A 25,428-nucleotide genomic window follows, 5' to 3' on the forward strand; every position below is an offset into this window, starting at 1 on the left:
AATGAGTCTAATATATCATCAAGTATTAATTTAGTTGGTAAAATTTTTAATAATTTATCTCAAGTATCTAAGTTCCAATATCGTCTTTTACCATTTACTCTTTTGTAAAAAAACAAAATATTATATTAGTTTTTTATTAAAAACTATAGTGATTAAAAACTATAATTCAGACTTTTGAATTTACCAGAGAAAATAGATTCTTGCAATATTGTCTCGGACCCTCCAACGGACTGTTTCTTGCAAATAGATTCTTTGTACTAATTGGCTTCTTGCTTGACCTCTTCTTTCTCCAATCGGGTACTGCAGAAGCATGACAAGATTTACGAAGGGGTATCTCTATTTTATCCCTATATATATTATAGACTTTAATTCATAGCAACAAAAAGATTGCTAATATTATATGCGTGTGGAAAAGAAACCCTTTCACCGCAAAAGTAGGCGTAAGGAAGCAGAGTCTGTGATGACACCTCTAAAAGCAAGGGGAAGCCTACCACATTGCCATTTGCCAACCATCCCTCTCCTCTCTCCCTTCTCCCCATCTTCCTCCTCGTCATCCTCCTCTTCCGTGCATTCCTCCAACAAAGCAGCCTCCAAAGGAGGAGGGAAGGAAGGTCGACCCCTTCCCCTCTCTCTCTCTGTCTCTCTCTCTCTCTCTCTCCGCTTCCCTCCTTCCTTCCCCTCCCGCTCCCATCCAATCCCATCTCTTCTGTGATGAGAAAACTGTGCCCAAACTTCGACCGCGAAGATGCCCTTGACACCGTCCTCGAGGTCCCCATCCCCGAGGAGATGTTCGCCAACATGGGCACCGGCGCCGCCCGGTGGCAGAACATGAGGACGTGGCTCAAGGCCCAGGCCTTCGACAGGGCCGCCACCGACGCCCCCACCGAGCTCTCCGGCCGCAGCGCCGAGCTCCAGCTCCTCCTAAACGTCGTCGGCTCCCCCCTCATTCCCTGCCCCGTCCCCATCGACCGCGCCTTCAGCCGCTCCATTCGCGATTCCTCCATTGTAAGTTACGTCCCTTCCCCGCTCCTTCCATATCTATCACGTAACGTAGTGTTGTGCATGTCCCCCGTTCGATCGTGATACCTAAGTGCATGTCACTGCACCACGTATTGTTCCTTGATCCATCCACCATCAGCTTCATTACCGAAACGCATCCTCTCGATCATGTCTTATGATCATCCGCCAGCATCATATGACACCGTGGTTATCGACGTTCCCCTGTTCTTGAAGCAAGCGTCGACGGCCAAGTACATCATTCAGCAGTACATCGCGGCCACTGGAGGGCAAGCGGCGCTAACGTCGGTGAACAGCATGTACGCCGTGGGGAAGGTGAAGATGAGCGCGTCGGAGTTCCACGTGGGCGACCAGACCGTGGCCGCCAAGGGCAGCGGCGAGATCGGCGGGTATGTCCTGTGGCAGAAGAACCCCGACGTCTGGTACTTCGAGCTCATCATGGCCGGCTGCAAGATGAGCGCCGGCAGCGACGGTAAGGTGGCCTGGAGGCAGTCGGCCTCGGAGCAGTCCCACGCGTCGCGAGGCCCTCCACGCCCTCTCCGCCGATCTCTGCAGGTTAGACTCCTGATCATCTCTTCCGATGGTTGCTGATAGCCATGAACTTTCCCCTATAACTATGGATTCTGCAGGGCCTGGATCCGAGGTCTACGGCCAACCTCTTTTCCGACGCAGTCTGCATCGGTGAGAAGATCATCAATGGCGAGGAGTGCTTCATCCTTAAGCTGGAGGCGAACCCGGCGACCCTCAGAGCTCGCAGCGCCGCCACCTTCGACATCATCCACCACAAGATCTGGGGTTACTTCAGCCAGCGCACCGGCCTTCTCATCCAGCTGGAGGACACCCATCTCCTCCGCATGAAGGCGGGCCGGCGCGGGGAGAGCATCTTCTGGGAGACCAGCATGGAGTCCGTTATCGAGGACTATCGCTACATCAACAGCATCAACATCGCGCACGCCGGCCGGACCATGGTGACGCTGTTCAGATACGGCGAGGGGTCAGTGAACCACAAGAGGAAGATGGAGGAGTCCTGGACCATCGAGGAGGTGGACTTCAACCTATGGGGGCTCTCCACGGAGTGCTTCTTACCACCTGCCAACCTGAAGAAGGAGCAAGATGGCGACGACAGCCATGGAGGATGAGACCAGCCATGTCTCCCCTTCTTTTTTTGTTAGAGATTCCGCGCTTTTACTTCTCTTTGCACTCGAAGGTGGTGGTGGTGGTGGATAGAAGGTAGAGATTTTGGACGCTTGACAAGAGAGAGAAAGAGAGAGAATGGGAAGTAGAGGAAGAATGTTGACGTTCGAAAGGCAATCCATCTCCTTGTGTTCGATAAAATGATTGCCGCAAAGCTTGATGAGTGAGGCCACGAAGCAGACTCTCATAATGCTTATTTATTTGAGCTATGATTCACCACACAAGGATCCAAATCTAGTGTTAGCGTTTCAATGTTTGTCTTCTCCAGCTTAGTAGATCTGATCCCGATATCAGAATCTACCATTTCAGTTTCTAAATTTTGGGAATCTAAACCGAACTACATAGCGCCGATTCTAGAACCAAAACTAACCCATGATTCCGGTTCAAAACATTAGTGTTTTTATTTTTAATTTAAAATAAAAAAAACCATAATTTAAAAGTAAAAAATCATAAAATTTTTAAATCATGAATTACTTATTCGAATTGGAACTATGGCTCAAGCTGGAACTACCAATTTTAGTTCAAGAACCACAATCGAGTCGCTCAAGTTCGATTTAAGACTCAGATAAACTATCAGACGAATTCAGTTTCAGTTTTGATAGCGAAAATAACTATGCTGCCAACTAACCCGGCCACCCATGCAATGTCATGGGCGGAAGGGCCTACAATCTCCCTCTGTAGTTGATGGTTGGATCGTGATCCATCATCCCCCATCGCCCCCTTCCGATCTCAGAAAAGGTCGGCAATGAGGCTCATTTCTCTTTCCACTTCCTCGAAGTTGTCTACTACAAGAAAGTTGATGTCTCTTTCGAGAAGGGCCGCAAGCTTAATGCTAGAGAGCATTGATCCCCGATGGCATGATTTAGTTTCTCTCACTTCTTTTACCAAATGACTAGCTCATGGCTCAATCCCTTGTTTATTCCAAACGGGTTCAAAACCCTAACAAATGATGCCCTCACGAACCTTCTTTCTTGACGCCACTCACATAGGGGCGTGCTCATTAGCTATCATCATTAATGAGCTCCCGAGTGACATAATGGGCACCCTTGCCCGTCGTTGGCCTCACACCACCATCTGCCCAAGTATAAAAGCTAGTCCCCAACCAAAAGGGGGTAAGCAAAATCAAGTTAAACTCTACTAAACTCTTCCCCACTCCCTTACTAACTTAATCATCGGAGGGGTTGGGTTAAGACATCCTCCCTATTGGGAAACCTGGGAGAGCATCACATGCACAGTGAAAAAATAAAATAAAAATTAATTTTTGAAAAATAGATTTATTTCAAATCGCGTGCGACGATCGGGAGCGAAAAACTCGTGAAACCAAAAACTGCATAAGATGTGAGACGATCTCACATAAGGGAACTTATATATCCTTAATCTGCATATCTTAGTCTGTGGATGAGGGAGATATTGCATTCTCCTCTCTAACGGTGATCCACATGATGAATGAAGCGACGACGTACCTTCTCTCGCGATACATTCTTTTCTCGTTTTCTTGCACCACCACCAACGCAGTCGAGGCAGTCCTTCTTGCTGCCCTCTTACACTAGAGAGGCGGTAGTTGATCGAGGAAGAAGTAGGAAGATGAATTGGGGAGGTGGTGACTAAGGGGTCCAACCTTATAGTCTTTTTAGTCCTATATCTCTTTTTATAAAGAGCTTTTATTGCTAACCCTAATGGATCCTACAATATTAGTTATTGGATCTCCATCCAATTACCCTAGTATATTGGATACTAGATCTCTATCTAATTATTCCTAGCTTAATGGAAATTAGATCTTTATCCAATTATCCACTCTATGCTCTTATTGAGTCTCACCTAATGAATCTAATAAACAAGAGCTTATTAGATATCACATATACAATCCTCTATTCGTCACATTATTCACTATATGTATATGACCATCTAGGCCCAATACTGAGTTAGTCGTAAGTTACACCTGTCAGAACTTCTTATTCGGTGAATTATTATCTCATGATTATTTATTCAACTTATCAACTATGGACGTACTATGCCATTACGCCATAGTCCTCAGACGGTATATGAGGATCTAATCCATTAGACATGTTTACCTTCAGTTACAATATATCTATAATATCTCATTCATCTAATATCACAAAGACCATATATCATACATTGTTCTATCAAGCCCATACGAAATTTACTCTTAAGTATGAGGATTAGACACATAACTAGGACCATGAAACCGTTGTCAAATGATGAGGTATTATTAACTATCTAGCATTGTGTAAGCGGATCATTCAGTGAACTCATTTTCTAATTAGCACATGCCTTATATCACTAGTGTCCCTTCATAAGCAGCGAGACTAATTGGCTTCATCATATGGACAGGTATATAGTACATTTATCTCTCCAGTTATCTCAATGTCCCTTTCAAGTAACCTATAATCAGGAATATTTATGGTTTATGTTTATAGGCGAATTAGTCTCATTATTAATATCTCATCATGATCTAATTCTCATTTCAGAGATCCATATACATCATAATATATCAATCATGTAATATAAAGTGAAAAATATAATAATAATAATAATAATAATAATAATAATAATAATAAATAATAATAATAATAATAATAAAGACTATGTAGCGTGTCACATGTGTTATCACTCACGTGATTATTTTGTAGGGCATTTGTAACTAGCAATCTCTCACTTGACTTAAAGCCAAACACCTATGTGTTCGATCCTCATCAGACTCCTATAACGCTCCAAAACAGTTTAAGATAATGACTTTATCATTGGATTTATGATGTTATCTTCTGATGGAACTCTTTCCACTACTACATCACCATATGCTACGAGTTCTCTGATCAAGTGGAACCTCCTTAGAACGTGCTTGGACTTCTGATGAGACTAGAGTTCCTTCGCTTGAGCAATTGCCCCGTTATTATCGCAATATAAGGAAATCGGCTCCTTGTTGCCCCCTTCCAAGAGGGATGAATGAAAGGGAAAATAACAACGCTATCAACTCACTCGACCACCCTGGCAATGACGTGGGTAGAAGGGCCCGCAATCTCCCTCTGCAACCGATGATGGGAGCATGATCTACCACCCCCTGCCTATCACAGAAAAGGTCGACAACGAGACCCATCTCTCTCTTCCCTTCGCGGAAGTCGTCTCCTATAAGCAAGCTGACGTCTTCTCCACCAACCATAGTTTCAGGAAGGACTGCACGCCCAATGCTAAAGAGAATTAATCCATGGCAACATGGCTCAATTTCTCTTACTCCTCTTACCAACGATTGGCTCAGGGGATCATCCCCTACTTATCCCTAACAGGCTCAAAATCTTGACAAATAATATCATCACGATCGTCCTTTCCTAATGCCACCCACAGAGGAGCGTGCTCATCAACCATTGTCATTAATGAGCTCTCGGGCAACGTAGAGGGCACTTAACCCATCGTTGGTCTCACGCCATTGTTCGTCCCAACCCTAAAGGAGATAGGTAAAATCAAGCTAAACTCTACTGAACTCTTTCCCACTCCCCTACTAATTTAATCATCAGAGGGTTATGTCAGGATATCTCCCTGATGTTGACCGCTTGTGTCTCGACAAAGCTAAAGCGTGCCTCGAGACGATATCGAATCTGTCTTGGCAAAGAAGTCGCTCCTCGGGATGACTTCAAATCAACCTCTGCAAACAAACAACACCTCAGGATCCCGCTTGCCAGCTCGACTACCTGCTCGGAATATCCCCATGTAACCTCCGTGGGTCCCTTGGATGGACGCTTTCGGAATCGAACGAGACCGTATTAACTCAGCGGTCAATGGCATCAAGACAACAAGAAGTTTCAATCCAATTCAGTTCTGTTTTGGGTTTGATTCGATCTGAACCATAGCTGCATCAGTCACATATGACACAACAACAGGATCACATACCTTCTGCAAAAGCCGTCACTAAAGCTGCGACGGAGATGTAGCTGTGGGTCAACCGAACCAAGTCATCACTGAGCAAACGACAACGAGGAGGGAGCTCATCCCTGCCTTCAGGAGGAAGCCACCATGGTCGATGTCAGTGGAGATGTCACTTGAGGGCCCCAGGCCTCCTAGTGCTCCATTGGTAGGGGTGATGCTGCTTGCTGTCGTACCTGGGGTGCTTGTCGTTGATGTAGAACTTGTGCCTGCAGCACTGGAGGAAAAAAAGCAATTAGAGAGAAGATATCAGACAAAATAATATACTGTTCAGAGAGAGAGAGAGAGAGATTTTTATACCTGGGAGTTGCAGAGTAGGTGCAACCACTGTAACCTGTAAGCAAAAGGATGGGAAGATAGAGATCGATACAGCAATTTACATGGGCAAATGTGTGGAGAGATGGGGGATTGAGTAGATAGATTCAAAGGCTTACTTGGGTCTGTGGTGCCTGAGAAATCACAGGCTCCTTTGTGCCTGCCCCTTCCTCTGGAAGTAACTGTTAGCAGCATTAGAGCAGTGGGCTCTCACTGTATTAGGGTTCCAACAAGCTCCATTTTGGTGAATGGCGATGCAATCAGCTCCTGCTCCACAAGCACAGACTAATGTCTTCTGCAGAGCAACATCAGCCATCTCTGGTTTGCAGACACACCAAGCAGCCTCTGCCACCAGAAGAAGCACAATCTATGATATCAATGTGTGAAATGTGGGGAGAAGAGTGACACCATTCCTCCACAAATATCAAATGAGAAACTAAAAATTGATCCTAAACATTTGTTAGAAACCGAGGAAGGATTAGCATCACCCACATTTTTGGAAACCACCGTGTTCTATGTAGTTTCTTAATGAAAGAAATATAGCATAGAGATTGACATCTTTCTGCAAACAAATACAGGACTGAAATCATCTCCGATTTTTTTTACTTGGAAAAAAGGCTTTTAGAGAAGGCCAGAAATAAATAGCAGTGCATTGTATACTATGAGCTTGAGAATGAAACGAACAACCAAACTTTTAGTTCATCAAAAGGAAGGAAAACTAAAAGAAGAGGCCAGAACAAGAAGAAGATCTCCAACAAAGGGAGCTCGTTACAAGAGATTCTGAAAGATGAGTCCAAGTGAACTAAAAGCTCACCTGATCCACCCGTCATGGCCAACACGAGAGCTACACAAGCTGGAGCAGCCATGAGAGAGAGTGAAAGAGAGATGGTAATGAGAGGTACTAGTGGAGACTGGGAAAACTGTGGACAAGGATCAGGAAATGGAAAGATGTAGATGGTGCCTTTGGGTGATCTGTGGCTCACCGCAGGGCCTTATAATTGCCTCACACACACTGAACAATTCAGTGCCTGCCCCTCTGCATACTTGCGTCCTCCTTTGCCTTATAATTGCCTCACACACACACAACAATTCAGTGTCTGCCGTCTCCATATGCCCACAGTGGCATCATCATGTAGATTCCATGATTTGATGATCATTTCTCTGTCACCCGACTTCCGGCCAGTATCTTCTCCTTCTCCTCCTCCTCGAGAAAATGGAAGGAGCAGCAATGCGTTTAACTGCACCTGCAAGTCGATCATTTTTTCCTTTTTTGAGGTGTTGTCTCGTTTAATTTTGTTATTGTTTATATTGTTTTTTATACTTGTAATCTGAACAACACACCCTAAAAAATGGACTTTATAGGTTCTCCTATGTTACACAAGTTCAACTCAGAACAACACACAATATTTCCAGCAAGAGTGGAGCAGTAGTGACTTCAAAGTTGGAAGAGTGCTCAACCTTTGACAGAGAGGAGCGGATGGCCAATGGTTCACAGAGCTTAAATGCGAGACCTTTCTAACAAACTTCAAATATTTTATCCCCTTCTCCTCTGATAACACATCAATGAATGCTAAAACCTGATCAAAAGAAGCTCTCAGATCGCCGACCGTGTGGTTCTGGCTTTATGGGTTCGCCTGTGAAAGGATCATACTTGTAAGGTTCGCCTGTGAAAGGATCAAACTTCATTTGTCGGCGCTCGACAGGATGTTCCTTGGGGGTCAGATGCGAGCTGGATCCTATACCAGGTCCGTATCGCATGGAAGAAGCTGGAACTCGGTAAGATGGTGTTATGTCTTCCAATTTCCTTACGCTTGATCGAGATGGCAGTGTACGATCGTAGAGTGAAGACGAAGAAGAAGAAGGGAACAGGGCTGGAGATAACCTGTTCCTGCTAAGGGGCCATCAGTTCCTAAGGTCAGATACACATCTTGTATAAAATGGAAATTTTCACTGAAATCTTCCTAGTAATGCTTCTGCGGTCTAATTGTTGCAGTTTGCTCAACAGAAAACTATCGTTGAGCTTTAAGAATCATGGCACCAACAAAACAGGAAAAAAAATGCAAATTTAACAAGTATGTAAAAATGTCTATAGCCAAGAACAAATCTTAGGGGAAAGAAAATATGCAAATGAAAAGTAGGAACTACTAACCAACAACAGTTAAAAGTAACTCTGAATGAGGTAAGGCCATATTGAAAAGATAGGATATCAGAAACCCTAAATTGTACAGAAGCCATAGAAGTATCATCGTCACGTTAACATGCAGATGTTGTCAAAAAGTAATCTTACAAATGAGATGTTTCCTTTAGTCCCAAAAAAGAATTCGTGAGAATGTTAACTATTATTATCGTATGCAACTATTTTATCAACTCCTTTATTGTTTAGATAGGTCCTTGAGAAGTGCAACACAGAACAAGTGAATACCAAAAAGAAAATATAGATTAGTCAGAAATGTGATATGCAACATGGTTTTTCAAGTGACATTGAAAAGCAATCCACATCTGATGGCAAGGATGGATATTTGAAATTCTGGATAAGCATCAATAGGTTATTCATTCTAAGATCCTGGAAGAAGCTTTATTCCACATGAAAAGAGAAAAGATAACTGACCTAGAAGCAGAATGATCAATTTCTTCTGAACAAAGCTGGGCTCCTAGGCTAAGCAGCTCAGATTCCTTGGGCAAATCAATTACTTCTGAACAAAGTCGGGCTCCTAGGCTGAACATCTTTCTTGTCTTTTGTGGCTCGTAAGATGTGCTGCCTCGCTGACCAAACTTTTCAGCCTGGTGCTGCCAGAAAGATGTTCCAAGACAAGATGATGACATACAAAAACACTAAAGTCAGCAGAAAAGGATAACAAACGTTATTAAGGTGGGAAATTATATATATATATATATATATATATATATATATATATATATATATATATATATAAAGCTATAAAAAGACCTTGGAAACCAGTGAAGCAAAGTATGCTCCTTTATCTTGTCTATCAGCACCCGATAACATAAACTGCCAGCCACAGCCAAGCAAGATGATGAGAATGCTACAGGAATATGAAAGAATTGGAACAACAGCATGAATACAACATTATAGACCTGATCAAGGACAGCAATAGCTGCTGACTCTGAAAGCTCTCTGAGACTAGTTATGCAACGAAGATTCAACTGCCAGCAAGTGCAGATGAGTTGGTTAGAAAAGAAAAACAGGTTTTCAAAATCCCAAGCAAGAAAATGGAAGATGGCCAATAAAATTTGGATGCTTGAAAGATTGACTGGTAGCTAAAAGTGGATAAGAAGAAAGAAGGGGGAAGCATGAAAACACTTAAACTGCATAGACTGCATTACAGTCTTCCATGTGGATTTCTTCTTGGTTCTTCACGGACATTTAAGTACCGCTTACTGCTAGGATTTATTGCAGTTCTAGTGCCTACTTACATCATATCGAGTAGCAATGCCAACACGCAACACTTGAAGAAGGTGTTCCTTCACCACTGCTGGTAATGTGATAACAGCTGCTTCATATGGATCAATAGTGTCAGGTACCTAAACACCAAAAATGGGATGGAAAAAAAATAAGGGGTAATATCATCTGACTGCAAGATAGGGAGTTACAAATGTTCATATTATACTCAATTTCAGTGTGCAATAGCATAAAACACTTGCTCTCTCTTTTCCTGAACAAGAAAAGTTGGAATATAAAAGGGACCAAATTAACCAAAAGGATCGAACAAATACCAAGGCACAGAGCACAAAAATATTAAAACACATTCATATCAAAGAAAATATAAAAAATGTTGAAAAATATAAAACAATATTAACAAACCACAATGTCCCAATTATTTGGGGTAATCTATAGCAATCTTTTTGAGTCATTGAACTCTTGAAAAATATCACTAGTCAAACTAGGAGCTGTTAAACCTTTATTTTATCTTTAGATCTTGCACAATCTGCTCTTGCATATCGACTCACTGTATCCAATTAAGGCATTTATAGAACTCCTTTGGACATGTAGTAGTTACGCTAACTTAAGAATGGGAAGAATGCAAAGATACTGCATAACATATAAATTTAAATACTATACAACAAAACATAGAGTATGCATTGAGACCAATTACTTCAGTAAATGATAAGATCTTTTGCAGGGAGTACAGAAGGGAAAAGGAATACCAATGGAAAAATGAAACAAATGCTGAAAATATCATATGAAAAGGAATACCAATATCAAGTACCAAAAGGAAAAACTTAATGTATTTGGAAATACTGGCATGCAGGAAACTTTAGCAAAAGGAAATGAAGGTTAAGTTTCTTGATTAAACAGAAACAGCAAAAGAAATACTAAAAACATTAATTTATCATTAATTTGCTCTTGAAGCCACAATTAGGCAAGTGTCAAGAAAGTGTAACTTGTGCCAGGATGCATGATTTAATAAATTGCATAAAGGCACAAGGAGGCAAGTGTCAAGAACGTGCAACTCGTGCTACGACAGCATGATATTAAGGTCTTATAATTTTTTGCTACAAACGGAAGGACATTCAGTTTTACATGTTTTAACAGCTTTATTCATAAATAGTTAGAGAGCATAGAATATTAGTAACAGTACAACTCAAGAATAACAAACAGCAAGAAACATGCATGCAAAAACATGCAAATTGATACAGTTGGAAGGGATAAAAAGTCAATTACTACCTGATCAGCAAGTCTAGGTTCTTTTGATTTATGATCTAATGAATCTGAAATGTGGCCATCATACGAAGAATCAGACTGATCTCTGGACCTAGGAAGAGGCTTATTTTTTGGTTCATCACGAGGTCGTTTGCCCATTTCTACAGGCCTTGCAACTGCAACCTATTGCAGGAGCATCCACCAAGTTTGTCAGCACAACATACAGAATTTAAGGGGAAGTTTTAATAAAAGATAAGTTCTAAACGATACTTTGAAGAGAACAATTACTTTTTGACACAAAAGTACAATTAAAGAGCAATAAGGAGAACAATCAGCCCTCGTTTACATGCCTGGATCTTAAACTTTGGACCTCTACGGGGTCCCTGTACTATTTTTCCATCCATTTCTTTGATTGCATTATCAAGATCCTGTAAAGAGAAAGCAACAGATCAAACATGATGCAAAAAACAGGAATATAACCAGATAAGCAAAAACAAAGATGAACAGAAACGGAGGTATCTATATTTCTGCTATTGTTTGAAAAGATTTCATGTCTATGAGGAATAAATATCCAAACTTAAGGGGACACCGTTACAGACATGACAACAGATTTATGATTGTATGAAATGAAATGATATTAACACAAGCGAACTTTCATTAGGAAGATAAAATCCATATATAAAAGAGTACTCACTGAGCGCTTAGCAAAATGAACAAATCCAACTGGGAAGTGGCCTTTTCTTGATAGTGCCACCCTCTCAACCTGAAAATACAGTATCAATCACTTTTCAATTTCAAAGTTAGTGTCAATTTGTACTTCAAATATGTAGTGCACCTTTCCTAGTGGATCAAATAGCTTCTTTAAATACTCTTCGTCAGCATCGTTTGGAAGATTTCCAATGAAAGCAGCCTTAATCTGGAATGGAGATAACAAAATTTAGGTAAGTTGGAAAACAACTGAATAGCAAGTCAGTCACATGGTTACTTCTCTTCCAAGAAAAAGAGGAAACATCCAATACCCATCCGATACCTTTGATAGTTCTTCCGGATCAATTTCAGGCTCCTTCTCAGCCCAATCTATTACAGGATGCCACTTACCAGCAAGTAGAAAGTCTGCTTTTGATCCAATGCGATATGCACGTGCTGCAGCCTGTGATTGAATTTTTTAAGAGGACAAGATCAAATTGCCTATGATGTGTAGGGCGATGGGAATATGGATTTTGATATTTTGTTTATCGAAGATGACATAATATAAGATCAAGATCCCAAAGGTCAAATGCATCTTCATTTTAAGTAGTGAAGGAAAAAGCAACAGGGATGGAGAATGCAGATTCAGATGACTGAAAGTTCAAGATTGGAAATTATTTTAATCCAAGATTATGCAGGATATATGATAAAAATTTTGGAGTATGGAATCGAAGACAGATTTAAAACTATATCCAAGTTATATTATAATACAACCACAGTTATGAGGTTATGCTTCAAAAGTAGTGATGATTTGATGAAAAAGAGAAATAGGACTGCAGAGCCTTGAACAGCCACACCAAAAATTGTAGATATGCAAAATTGCAAATCTAGGTAAACAACTTTGGGGTTGCTATTGTAATATCACTCCTTTTTTAACCTCGGTGAATAGGATTCAAGTGATGGAAACATCTTTTTGCTAGCAACAGTAAGAGGCCCCGCCCCGTACAAAGGAACCCACATTGGAGGGAGCCACAACACTGGCCACCCTTCGTTTTGAGTAAACAAATTAACAAGGAAACTTAGATGTGAGATAACTCACATGAATACCACAAGCTTTTGAGTTTAATTAAGCAATGAGACAAAAGTAAAGTCTCATAAAAGGTAAGCAAACAAAAGATCAGCAACTTTGGTTGAAACTTTCCATCCTAGTTTTCTAAGGGCACGAGAATTAAGATCGTACTGGATTAGTATAAAAAAGGATGAGATAATAAAAATCTGAACTGTCACTTAAGTTACGAACTAAAGATGAATGACTGCCAACAAATTCAGAACCCCGAATGTGAAGAACACATTTCTCAAGAAACTCTTAGATTTCCTGTGAACCCAGTGTTTTATTTTGATGCTCCAACATGAGATGCAATTACCAGAATATCTCCCAAAAACTGAAATCTGCCAAAACATTTAATTGCTCAATATAGCTTCTTCATACATAGTGGGTCTATGCACACGAATCTATTGATTGATAAGTCTTAGAAAAAACTATATAAGAGATCATAACAATATATTCACAAAATCATTAGTCCATAAGAATTAATTGAATCTCAAAGGTTTATTTCAGTGAGATAGCATCTATATGGAAAAATGTGAAATAACCGAAATGTTCCTCATTATTTATATATACATATACATATATATGCATATATATTTATATGCAACTTATCATGCATCTTCTCTGTGATCATGTTCAGTTTCAATGATCCAATACTACATGTATCATGCAACCTGATCCTTCAGAATCAGCAGGCTCTAATATATAGGGTCTTGGGCAACCAAATAAAAAAACACCGAGTTCAACCCTTCAACATTGAAAATGTTAAATAACTGAATTTATTCTCATTGTAGTTCTTTTGATTTGTCATGCATGCTCAATGATCATGTTTATTTTCAATGATCCACTACTACAGCATGTGTAAGAATCAACAGGCTCTAACAGATATGGATGTACTTCACCAAAATAAAAGATGAGCTCGAGCCTCCTGGATACTTGTCCTAGTACCAATTACTCCAACAATCAAATTGTTAATGATCTTAGTTTATAGTCAACCAAGGTTCATTGAGTCTAAACGTCCGGAACCAACAAGTCAAACGAGAACAGGGTCAAGGTGATATGACACATCAGACTGCAAATTTCCTAGAAGTAAATGTGTGATCAGGTCACGATGTTACCATTCATTAGGTGAGTATAATCATTAGCATAAGGCATGGTGGCCTCCATGATTTTATGAGAGGTCTTGGCAGGTGATCCGCACCGGATACTGTTAATATTGATCTGCAAGTCTATCCTCGACAAACAACGAAACTGACAAAGATTGCCAATGCATATACAAAAGAAAAAAATCAGGATATTAGAAAGATAATTTCAAAATGATTCAACTTCCACAAGATTCCAGCAAATACAGCCTAAGATCCATATTACCAAAGTATGGTCTCCTCTATTCAAAAGTTTGGCACGGGGATCTAACCTCCAACAATGAGGGAGATTCACGGTGTGTATTTAAATAAAGAGGTGACAAAATTGAAGGATTAGATCAAATCCTTCAAGAGGCAATGAGACGAATATGGGGTGACACTGATGTATAACAGTTGAACAGGACCAACAAGAATGAGTATCATCAATTTGTTATTTATAGCAATAGACGGGTGGTGTTTCATAAGTTAGTTAATGCTTCTGACAAGATCTAATCATATTGAAAATTTGATGGACACCATAGTAGAAGAGATCAGACCATAGTCTATTGTCCAAATAGTTATCGATAATGGAGCGAATGTCAAGAGGGTTGGTTTACAATTGATGGAAAAAAGAAAAAAACATTGTTTTGGACTCTTGCAGCACATTGCATGGATCTAATGTTGAAGAATATTGACAAGCTAACATTAATAAGCAAGTGTGTAGCTCGAGCATAGTCAATTACAAACTTTATATATAATCATCATTGGGTCCACTCTTTAATGCAAAAGTATGCAAATGGTGAAATACTCCGACTTGGAGTCACTCGGTTTACTACCAATTTCATTGCCTTAAAATCATTATAGCAAAAGAAGTAGGGCCTCAAGACAATGGTCACATTACAAGAATGGTCTGATACTAGGTATTCGAGATTGAGCGATGAAAAGAAGATAGAAAAGACCATTCTTTCTACTAGATTTTGAAAGATCGTGAATAAAATCATAAAAGGTGTGGAACCACTTTATGTTATCCTTAGTAAGGTCGATATGGACAAAGCGTCCATAAATGCCTTATCTTAAATATATGTTGATTACAGCAAGAGAAGAGGTCAGGAAAGTATTCAAAGATGATTTTAAAACCGACTAATATTTACAGATCATTGATCATAGGACTGAAGTTCATATAGATCAAGATATCCATAATACAGATAAATTTATATTTAGTGTAATTTAATTTAATTTTTATTATATAAAAAATTTCAACAAACAAAATTATGTCTTGCAGTGTATTATCTAAACCCGACAATTCAATATCGATATACTTTTGGAACGCAAAATGATTTACTAACAACACTAAGAAATGTTATATATCGACTCTTATCAAACACTACTGATGCAACCGATGCTATTATGGAGGGCTGATTATTTTAAGATATAATTGGTTCATTCTCCGACGTTGTAGTTATATCGTGTCGTTACACTATAGATCCTAGTAAGAAAAAATTACACATATTGATTATCTATTATATTTTATATTAATTATTTATTATGCTAATAAGGTTTTATTTATATCTTTTTATAATTGAGTGGTGGATACAATTTAGAGGGGATGCACTAAATTTAAGGAAGGTTGTTGTTCATGTACTTTCACGAACAACAACATCTAGTGGTTGCGAACGTAATTGATCAACTTTTGTATTGATTCACACGAAGATCTACAACAAACTATCGTATAAATAGTTAAATAAATTGGTATATGTCCACTATAACATGCGGCTAAGGTTACGATGTGTTGAGCTGGACAATGAGCTAGAGGAACTAGAGATTGATCCCATTAACCTTCATTTCTACAACGATAGATTCAGAGCCGATGTTAGAATGGGTCGAAGCGGTGGAGAACCAAAAGGATCCTCTACTTGCTAAGGTGAGAGATCCTTAACGTCATTCGCGTTTTATCACTGAGCCAATAATAAAAGAGGAAGCACGTCCCCAACAGGAGGAAAATCCCTCTTGGTGAGAACGTGGCGGAAGGAGCCAGACAAGATCGAGTCAAACTACCCTAGGAACTAGAGACACCCAATCGTCAAAGTTGTCCACCCAATGTACAAAGGCAAAGGCAAAGGGGAAAGCAGTAGCATTAGCTGCAACGTTGGAAAGAATCAAGTTCGACGAGGAGACACCTTCATAATCACATTCAGCAACTCGCTTGGTCCAAAGACATGACAGCGATGTGGTCAGTAGTGCCTCGACCGATGATGGTGACGACGTCGATGAGTCGTTGGTCCTGTCTACATAATTTGAGGGTGGTGCATAGACCGAGGAGCAATATTTTACATATGCCACCCAAGATTCAGATCATGGAGATCGACGAGGTACTGATCGAGTTTATACACGAAAAGGGAAGGGAAAGCAGGTGGATGATTTTTAGCAGATGCGATAGAGCCTACACGACGCAGACACAGAACGAGTACATCGTATTCACAATCGTCGTATTATAGAGAATCTTACAACCAACTGTAGTACGATGATAGTTGGTCATACATCTCCAAGCAACAGTATGATACGGAGCAACAGATCGGTAACGAAAGTAGAAGTTTTGACATTCACCAATACATTGCCTCAGGAGCCGCCTTGGACACGTGATTCATAACGTTCAACCTACAACCATCACCACATTGATGCACCAATGGTATACGGTGTATCAATACACTATGTCATGGGATCAATTTTAGGATTTAGTCCAACAAATATATCATACCGATATACAGATACATAGGATCGAGGATTCCGATCCACCACTCGTGGAGGCCGATCATTCGTTTTGGTGGTAGAATCAAGAATATCTACACATGTGATTACTTAATTCATTTGAATCTTAAGGTTTAAGTTGTATACAAAATAATCTCACAATTCGAATAATTTTTTTGAAGATAATTCAATATTAACGAAAGGACGATCCGAAATGGATCAAAATTACGAGCCTTGCACAAAGCTACTCCTTAAAGCCCGAAAAAGATATATGGCACTGTTCTTACCTAATTTACATTAGTTTTGCTAAAACTATACTAAATGTATATTTATTTCTAACTTAAAAATCCTATCCTGACTTTTTGTTCTATTTTTCAAGTATTTTTGGAGGGTTTTATGTCTATTTTAGATGTATTGCTCGGTACGTTGGCACCATACCATACCGAGCAAAGCTCGGTATACTAATACGGTACGAGATTAAAGACCTTACTTGTAGCTATGCTTATTACTATGTCATTACATGCTTCCATAGCAAAACCAAGTTCACAATCATTGTTTGTCAATAGGATTTTGTCAATGAGAATCACATAAGTGAACTTGCCATAATAAAGTCACATGTCAATCCTTTCAGTTAGTAACTTGTCCACTGTACAAAGGGAAATGACCTTGTCATTATCTAACAAATTAGGTTACTGTTGTGAAAAAGGAGACTCAGTAAATGAGGTTGCCATCATGCAGGGCAAGGGGAGGATGAATGTTTGCAGTCTTACCTCTACAAGTACAAAGGCTATTTTCATGACTTGAACCTCAGTAACCCATGCGACTATCTCATAGTATACTAAAAATTGGTTGTCCAGTAAATTTAGATGGAAAATGGTTATACTTCAACTTGATAAAAGAACCTAAAGTTTAGTACTCCACTACGAGTTTGCAGATCCCCTTTTCAGGTTCCTAGAAGATAAATCTTTTCACACTAAAGATCATCCTTCTCCAAGACTCATGAAGAACTGGAATTATATTCCGAAGAACAGAAGATGAAAAAGTTACAATGATGAACATATTCATCAAGGATTAAATTGGTTTCCTCAAGATAAAGCATAGTTTTCATCTATTAGCAATCATGGAGAAGATCCCAGAAATATGTAATGCCAAACCCACAGCCATGGGGCACAAACATATCAGTAGACAGCTGAAGGCAAGCATAAGATTCTGGCTCTTAAAGGAAAGGCCTATTAATTTATGTGACGATCATTGCCTTCTTTAAGAAACTATCATCACTACAAACCCTGCAGTCCAGATATTTACACTTCAATCCAACAGTTTCCCAGAACAGCTTCAAGGTTCATCTATGCCATAAACCAAGAAGCAACAAAAACTGGCTGAGAGATATAGCAGTATCCAAGCAGATCCATCCACATCAGCATATAAGAACTGCTAGTTGTCCGTTATTGTAGACCAAAGAATGATGATACATTTATTTAATCTCTCTGATGGATATCAGAACCTTGAAACTGTAAGATTAACTGTTGCAAACAGAACTATATATTCAATCTTAATAGTCGATGAACATACTATCAAAATTTTGTTCCAATAACACAGAAATAAGTTATGCCAACTGAAGGGACTTAAATCAAAGTCAGCTGGGGAAAAAATTGCAATTAAATTTAAACCACTTGAATTTTATAATGTTTGTTTGCAACTATAACACAGACCTCAACAATGATCAAAGGTCAGATAATTCACATCAACTCCCTCTCACATGGATTAATCATTATAAAATCAATGATCTAGAAAATAAATAGAGTAGAAGGATAGGAATGTTTTCACCGATCACGTGATATTCACTCGTATAGGACATGAGGCAAGCATTTTTTTCCATGTGCATATACATGCAACATGAATGAACAACAGCATCTGATATCAGGTTAACCGTACAAACTATCTGTATTAGGGAATGACATAGGGAATGTCATATGTCCATGCTGCACAGATGCAATATCATCATCTTCTTGAAGCATCAGTAACAAGGGGTACTTGATTGACATAATGCTCATGGACAAACTTCATGGATGGACATAATGGTCAGGCAGTTAGCAGCAAATTATAAGCCGATTTTGTATTAGAGTAAAACAGAACACCTATTGCTCTGCAACTCTGTAACGAAGATATGAGTTGTTGATTGTCGTCCAACATGTTTACAGTAAAAGATCGATTTGTTAGCTTATAAGAAAGATGAATGTGCAACAATAAGATAATGAGAAGCACAACTATGAGGAATAAGTTTTAATGTATTTCCCCTCTTTACTGGCATATATTTGGATGTTCACAAAGGAGTACTAGGTCAACAATTGAGTCCATACCAGCCAATAAAATGTAGCAGGAATTTAGAAAAGAATAGGAGAATCACATGACAAGTTGTTCGACAGGCAAAAAAAATTCAAAGAATTGCTGGAAAGTAATGCTATCAACAACACTTAAAGGAAGAAAAGGAACAAATAAGACGTGTGAATGTACTTTAACTAACAGATGAGATTGTTGAAGACCTGCAAGATAAATTAAGTAATGAGTTTACACAATACAACTTCACTAAATTATCAACTTTTTTGCAATAACTACTGACTAAAGAAAAATCACACAAAATAGGAAAAAATATAGGTGATTGTATAGAAAATGTGTGGACCTAAGACCTTAATAAAGAAGTCATTGAGTACAAGAGATATCATATCAACTTTGAAAATTCAGTATCATCTGGAGTGACTTGAAGTCTAGTTCCAAAAACCCATAAACCAACAGAGTTTTCCAGAATTAGATTTTCTTGAAAAAAGCTTGAAATGAACTATCAATTTCTTACTGCATGAGATGAGAATTGCACAAAAGCAAATCCTCGATTCAGTCTCCTTTTCCCTGCCGCAAAATCTTCAGCACTAGGATACATTGCAAGGTTTACTGACAACACATCTTTAAATGCCTGCAAAGCAAAAGGTAAGTTGTAAAATCAAAATCAGCAAGTGAATCCACATAATTATAGCTATCTCAGACCATCTTAGTACCTGGCGAACCAATTTATCAAATTCTTCCAAGCTCCAATCTGACATGCACAAGAAAATTTATATTTAAATAGGTGTTCGAAGAGCCACTTATGAGAAAAGTGACAAAATGTCTATAGCATGAAAGCAGTTCTGAAGCAATTCAAGGCAGCACTTCCAGATATATATCTTGTATAGTTAGGTACGCATTCCACTACAACTATGGCAGGATAGCACCCTACAACACTATGAAAATAGTGAGACTGTGGAATGCCTAACATATTGATTATGTACTCTCTTTCAGAAAGCAAAGAATCACCGAAATATTTGAAGTTTTAAAGAGTCTCAAATCAAACAAAGCACCATCCACATGCCGCCTACAGCATGGAACAATACCATGCCAACACAGGATGCTGGCAGAAGTGAACTAGAGGAGGAAAAAAAGATGGAGAGAAAGAATACAAAAAGATATGAGAAGAGGTGGGGGAACCCAACAGAACTTTCTCCAGCACTCACTCTGAACTCAGAAACAACAATCTCCTAAACTGACCAGGCTGAAGTGGACAATGAGTCCTTTGTGTGGTAACCTCTCAGAACTCAGAAATCACAATCTCCTATGGTAACAAGTGCCTACCTCCATTGATCTCTGAGTGATCACCATGATTATTTCTAAAATGCTAGTCTGATAGAACTTATAAAAGACTAATTTCAGTTGTTTACAACTTAAAAGATGATCCATTGGTTCACTCCTTAACTGATACAAAGGGAAAAGATATCCCAAAAAGCAAAGGGTTTTTCATTATGTTAATAAGACCTGGTTTGATGTACCATCTCCATATGCAAATACAAGGATACTATGCATATATAAATATCTTTTACTATAAAACCAAAAACATGAATATGATCGTAAACCTATAAGGCATCTGATTTATGTATCACTGATGCTTGATGCTACAGAAAATGTATACACAAATGATGAACCAGGTTCTACCTTTATGAAGATTTCCAAAAAACAAGGAATCTTGATCTGAAGAAAGAGCAACACGAATACTCTTTCCATGGACCTGAAACAGGAATAAGATGGAAAAACAGGTGTTTTCATGATAGTGCTTCAAGCATTTACTAAAATAATGTCATAACCAGTAGTTCACAGCTAAGAGGTTCCTTTGGAAAGATTGAAAGTACGAAACAAAACATGAGAAAATTCCAAGCTCAATTAGTTATCCTATAGGCCGTGACTAATCTTGTTACGAGAATATATATAACTCGATAATATACATGTACATAAGCAATCAAGGGCAGAGAACCAATGTCTAACAAATAGAGAAAAATATGAGGAAAGCTCTATTCTTGCAAGCTGAATTTGTATCATAAACAATGAACTGATTTTCCTTCAAATCCTTCTTACATTTATCATGGACCATCTAATGCCCTAATAGATCCCTGCTCGTTTGTTTTTTTGAGTTGTATCAGTGAAGAACAGAGGAATGACAACCACACGAAGCAACCATAGCTGCTGCACTCAGCTGTTTCCAATCACCACATTGTCCCATTTACCACAGAACATATGCAGACCTTAGTTTGAACCTCAGAAAGAATTTACATCCAAACACTAAATAATATCTACATAAAATATAAGGTTTTCAGAGGATGCAAAACTGAGAAATTCCACATGATGCATGTAATATTAAGTTTCACAAAATATCAAACATAATCAAGGACAAACTACGTTATGTTCCCCCTTAATACAAAGGCAATGCTGATTTGACAATGAGAGAATTTGACCAGTCCTTATGCCCCACTTCAACCCAACACCATAAATGTGAAAAATGCTAGCCCTTAAATTAGGAGCCTTTTGCCATTGGTACCAGCAGCAGGGAATAAAACTTGGATCATTAAAAGTAAAAACAAAAAAATTGGAAGATAAAGTAGTATAGCTGCTGAATACTGATCAAGAAAAATGAAGAAAGTTTTTTCTTCAAAATAACCAAAACTGTAAAATGGCTCAAAGTTGTAGTTTATGCCAAAAAAAAAGAATTGATAATAACACTGTAATCAGATTTTACATTTAGGACAGAAAATGGCAGCTTCTATAATCTTGACACTGAATGCTAAGCTAGTTCAACCAAGGTTCTCAATTTCGGTCTATACCGGTATACCGAAACTTGCTCGGTAAGGTACATACCGAGGTGTACCGATGGTATACTGGGGTGTACCAACCGGTATACCTCGATAACAGTCGAAATCTAGGGCGTACCAACCGATACACCTCGATAACGATTGAAATCCAAGGCGTATCGACCGGTATGCCTTAGTAACAGTCGGATTTCGATCGTTACCACTCGATATAGACCTCATATTGCCTGATATGGGGTCAAAGCATCGGTACCGCCCGGTTGAGGGTGGTACACGTACCGGCATCCTCTTGGACTGGCACGTACGGTACACATCGAAATTGAGAATCCTGAGTTCAACAAATCTTAATTTATTGGACTACAAAACTGAATTAAAAGGATGAACAATATGTAAACGAAAGATACTGTGCACATATAGATGTCAATTTTTACCATAACTCCATCGTTCTCTTTGTAAGCTCTGAATGCTGCTTCCTTTGTTGTAAATCGCACAAAACAAAATCCCTGAGCAAGGAAACATCAAGTTCTTAAATAAATATCTGAAATAAATAATACTGTCCATACTAAATTCCTTTTCATCATATGAATGAATACTTCCTTCAGTGGATGTATGCAAAAAAAATATATTCAAAAACAGCTCATACCTTAGAGTTACCCTCCTGGTCCTTGATCATCCTCAACTCAATAATCTCCCCATAAGGAGAAAATAGCTGCAGCAAAAACCAATATGCATAATTTCAACCAACAATGTAGAAACAAAAATGTTATCGGTCATTCTTTAACTGAGAATTTCGACAGAAAAAACAAAATCAAGGATAGAATTAAAGAAATACTAATAATTTTCTCTCTCTCTTTGTCAGAAAATGCTCATCCACATACCGAAGCTAAAAACCATATTGCATTATCATTTTAGGCAACAAGACAATATATATTGGGTCATTTGTCTTAGTTTATGTATTTATTAGTCCATGAATCAATTCAAAAAAGCATTGCCAATCACAATAAAACAAGAACTTTACAGTTACATAATAAGAAGGTCATGTTCTCTTTTGTACTGTGCTACCTATGGGCTCATTGGGCTAATTCATACAATCAAACTGTATCAAAATGCAACAAATGAACCTACAAAAGTTTAATATGTGTAAACATAAAGGAACACAAGAGTGAAAGGCTTATCCACCACAATTAATTCAGGATCTCGTTCTGCATATTGTCTTGATGGCAAAGAAAATGAAACCAATTTTACTGAGAGGCACAAAATAACTAAGTCCAAAACAATGCAAAGAAAAATTACCTCATGGATTATACTCTCGGTTACGGATCGAGGAAAACCACCAACAAAGATCTCTGACCCTTTAACACGATGTCCTGTCCAGACAACCATTATACGACAACAATTTCCTATCTACTGGTGACGCAGTACAAAACCAGTTAAGAAAAGCTATATCAGCAGAAAAAGGCTCACCTTGACTGGAGAATCCACCTGATGTGTAATTTGTCTGTAAAATCAGATCAATTGATCAGTATCATTCGTTTAGTCACAACAACTTAGCATTTTTCAACAACGTTGAGAAGATAATGAAATTCGTAAGTTCATTGTGAACAGATGTTGCAGGTACACACAATTTGTGTGTTGGCACTGACACAAACAGGTAACAAGAATAAGCAAAAGAAGTGGAGTTATCTAAGAAGAACCACAGCTAACAACCTATATCAGGCAGCAGGAAACCCAGTCCACATACAAGTTCATAGTAAATCAGTGGATAATAAAGCTACGGACAATCAAAATAATCTCACAAGTATCAAAGGTATCGTCCTTTCTGGATCTGTAGAAACTCAAAATTCCTATGATTCCCAGTTTAAACTCCTTTCCCTTTACACTCCTACTTGCCCAGATAACAAGACCCTCAATTATCTTTTCTTGCATTCGCTTGGCCCTATGCTGATGGTGGGTCCTCACAATCGGCCTTATCTCCAAGACACCAAGGGCAACCTGAATTTTCTGGACCTAATGCTGTACAGCCCATCCATATACATGTGTAATGCAGCAAGGTCCACATTGTCTTGGGGGTTCTGCGGAGTGGTGGTTGTTCCTTCAGAGAGGCTTTTGTATTAAGGGTTTCCAGACTATTCTTGGACTTTGGTCGGTAGAATCACAAAAATAACGTGTTTCTTGTGTCTAATCGTTCCTTCCTTTTCTCTTAAGATGTAGTCCCTATTTTGATCCTTCGCTACAATCATAGCGTTCAAACTCCCTTTCCTTTGATTCGTTCTCTCTCTTCAGTATACCACGTCCCCATCGATCCCAACAAGGCTGTGATATTGGTGTTAAATTAACCAACAGAAATTGGCACCGTTAGCAGTTGGGGGATCGCATCCACGTGCATTTCCAGTCAAGTGCATTTAGAATCCCCTTCGATTCGATGGAAGGGACAAAAGGGAGGCATCTTGACCTCAATTCGTTGCTTTCGAGTTCGATTGGGTTAAACCATCGGGAAAGGATAAAAAGGCAGTGAAAGATTGATAAATAGATATTAAAAAAAAATCAAGAAACAACAACAACTACGGGGAAGAAAGCAACATGATTAAGAAACAAGAATTCACTACCATCCCAATTCTACCACCAAAAGAAGGAGAGAAAAATCTTCTAGCAGTAATTTTTAGCAAGAAGCAGAGATAACGAAGAGCGACCAATTAGAAGCTAGCAAAGGAGCAGAACAACCAGAAACCGATTACCTTCACCATCGTCGGAGAATTCGAGATGGAACCGAAACCCTAGACGTCGAGCAACACCGGGAGATGGAAGACCCCCAGTCGCACTGTTCCAAGGCCAGCGACTAATGGCAGTGAGCAGCTGGTTCAATTCTCCACATTACCGCTCCGAATCTGGGCCGAGCTCGGTCCATAATTTATTGGGCCGGTCCACTGACGCATAACAACAAAGTAAACCGGCCGTACTGTTCAAGGCCGCTAGCAGCAGGTTTAAATCTCAAAATTACCCACGCAAAATCCGGTCCAAGCTCGGCCCATAATTTGCTGAGCCGGTCCAGTTACCTATAATAATATAATTGCCCCTCGCTGGAGTAGTGCGTCTGTTGTTCGTCGTCACCTTCATCCACGTACCACAATGTAAAGACAATATAATTTTGCCTAGCGTTTGTCGCAAGGAGCTTGAACTTAAACTCAGATTGACGATTCCACTGTGATATATGATATTAGAGTCAGGTTGATAACTAAAAATAAGCCTTGCTTAGGTAGACAAACAAAAGCAATCTTCTTTGCTCGGTTATTGCATCGATACCAAAGTAACAATGTGATGAATCAAGTGAGACTACTCATGATGGAAATTTTCTTCACCTTATCGTCCAAGACGAGCATGGTATCCACATTGATGGTCAAGAAGATGAATCTACTGAAGTCAAGTTGAAAGGCACTAATGAAATGTAAAAGTCAATACATCTTAACAAGTTGTAGCAGACCT

At 39.2% G+C, this 25,428-nt stretch overlaps 2 protein-coding genes across 7 annotated transcripts; one reads left to right on the forward strand and one right to left on the reverse strand.

The window, feature by feature from the left end:
- The first annotated feature begins 683 nt into the window (after window positions 1–683).
- On the forward strand, window positions 684–2,385 carry LOC103983384 (uncharacterized). The gene is made up of 3 exons (XM_009400603.3): window positions 684–1,005; window positions 1,234–1,572; window positions 1,647–2,385. Exons 1-3 carry the CDS (start codon window positions 712–714, stop codon window positions 2,154–2,156), a joined length of 1,143 nt encoding a protein of 380 aa, XP_009398878.1. The 5' UTR covers window positions 684–711; the 3' UTR covers window positions 2,157–2,385.
- Window positions 2,386–6,174: 3,789 nt separating this feature from the next.
- On the reverse strand, window positions 6,175–24,812 carry LOC103983383 (polyadenylate-binding protein, cytoplasmic and nuclear-like). Of its 6 annotated transcripts, XR_010486446.1 has the most exons (20): window positions 24,684–24,812; window positions 23,413–23,446; window positions 23,242–23,315; window positions 22,592–22,657; window positions 22,380–22,451; window positions 20,804–20,876; window positions 19,837–19,874; window positions 19,638–19,754; window positions 12,156–12,275; window positions 11,961–12,041; window positions 11,820–11,888; window positions 11,476–11,553; window positions 11,150–11,308; window positions 9,898–10,005; window positions 9,559–9,627; window positions 9,410–9,472; window positions 9,071–9,249; window positions 6,582–6,807; window positions 6,448–6,481; window positions 6,175–6,364 (listed from the first exon to the last, which is right to left on the reverse strand). XR_010486446.1 is itself a non-coding variant. In XM_065106518.1 (18 exons), exons 1-18 carry the CDS (start codon window positions 24,690–24,692, stop codon window positions 8,044–8,046), a joined length of 1,713 nt encoding a protein of 570 aa, XP_064962590.1. In that variant the 5' UTR covers window positions 24,693–24,812; the 3' UTR covers window positions 7,792–8,043. The 6 variants fall into 6 exon arrangements, 5 of the variants coding, with proteins under 5 accessions (XP_064962590.1, XP_064962589.1, XP_064962588.1 ...); XM_065106518.1 differs by lacking the exons at window positions 6,175–6,364; window positions 6,448–6,481; window positions 6,582–6,807 and adding an exon at window positions 7,792–8,353 and having other exon boundaries at window positions 9,071–9,243; XM_065106517.1 differs by lacking the exons at window positions 6,175–6,364; window positions 6,448–6,481; window positions 6,582–6,807 and adding an exon at window positions 7,792–8,350.
- Window positions 24,813–25,428: the final 616 nt, after the last annotated feature.

Source organism: Musa acuminata, chromosome BXJ2-4 (genome assembly GCF_036884655.1).
Source record: "Musa acuminata AAA Group cultivar baxijiao chromosome BXJ2-4, Cavendish_Baxijiao_AAA, whole genome shotgun sequence".
Classification (NCBI taxonomy): Eukaryota; Viridiplantae; Streptophyta; class Magnoliopsida; order Zingiberales; family Musaceae; genus Musa; species Musa acuminata.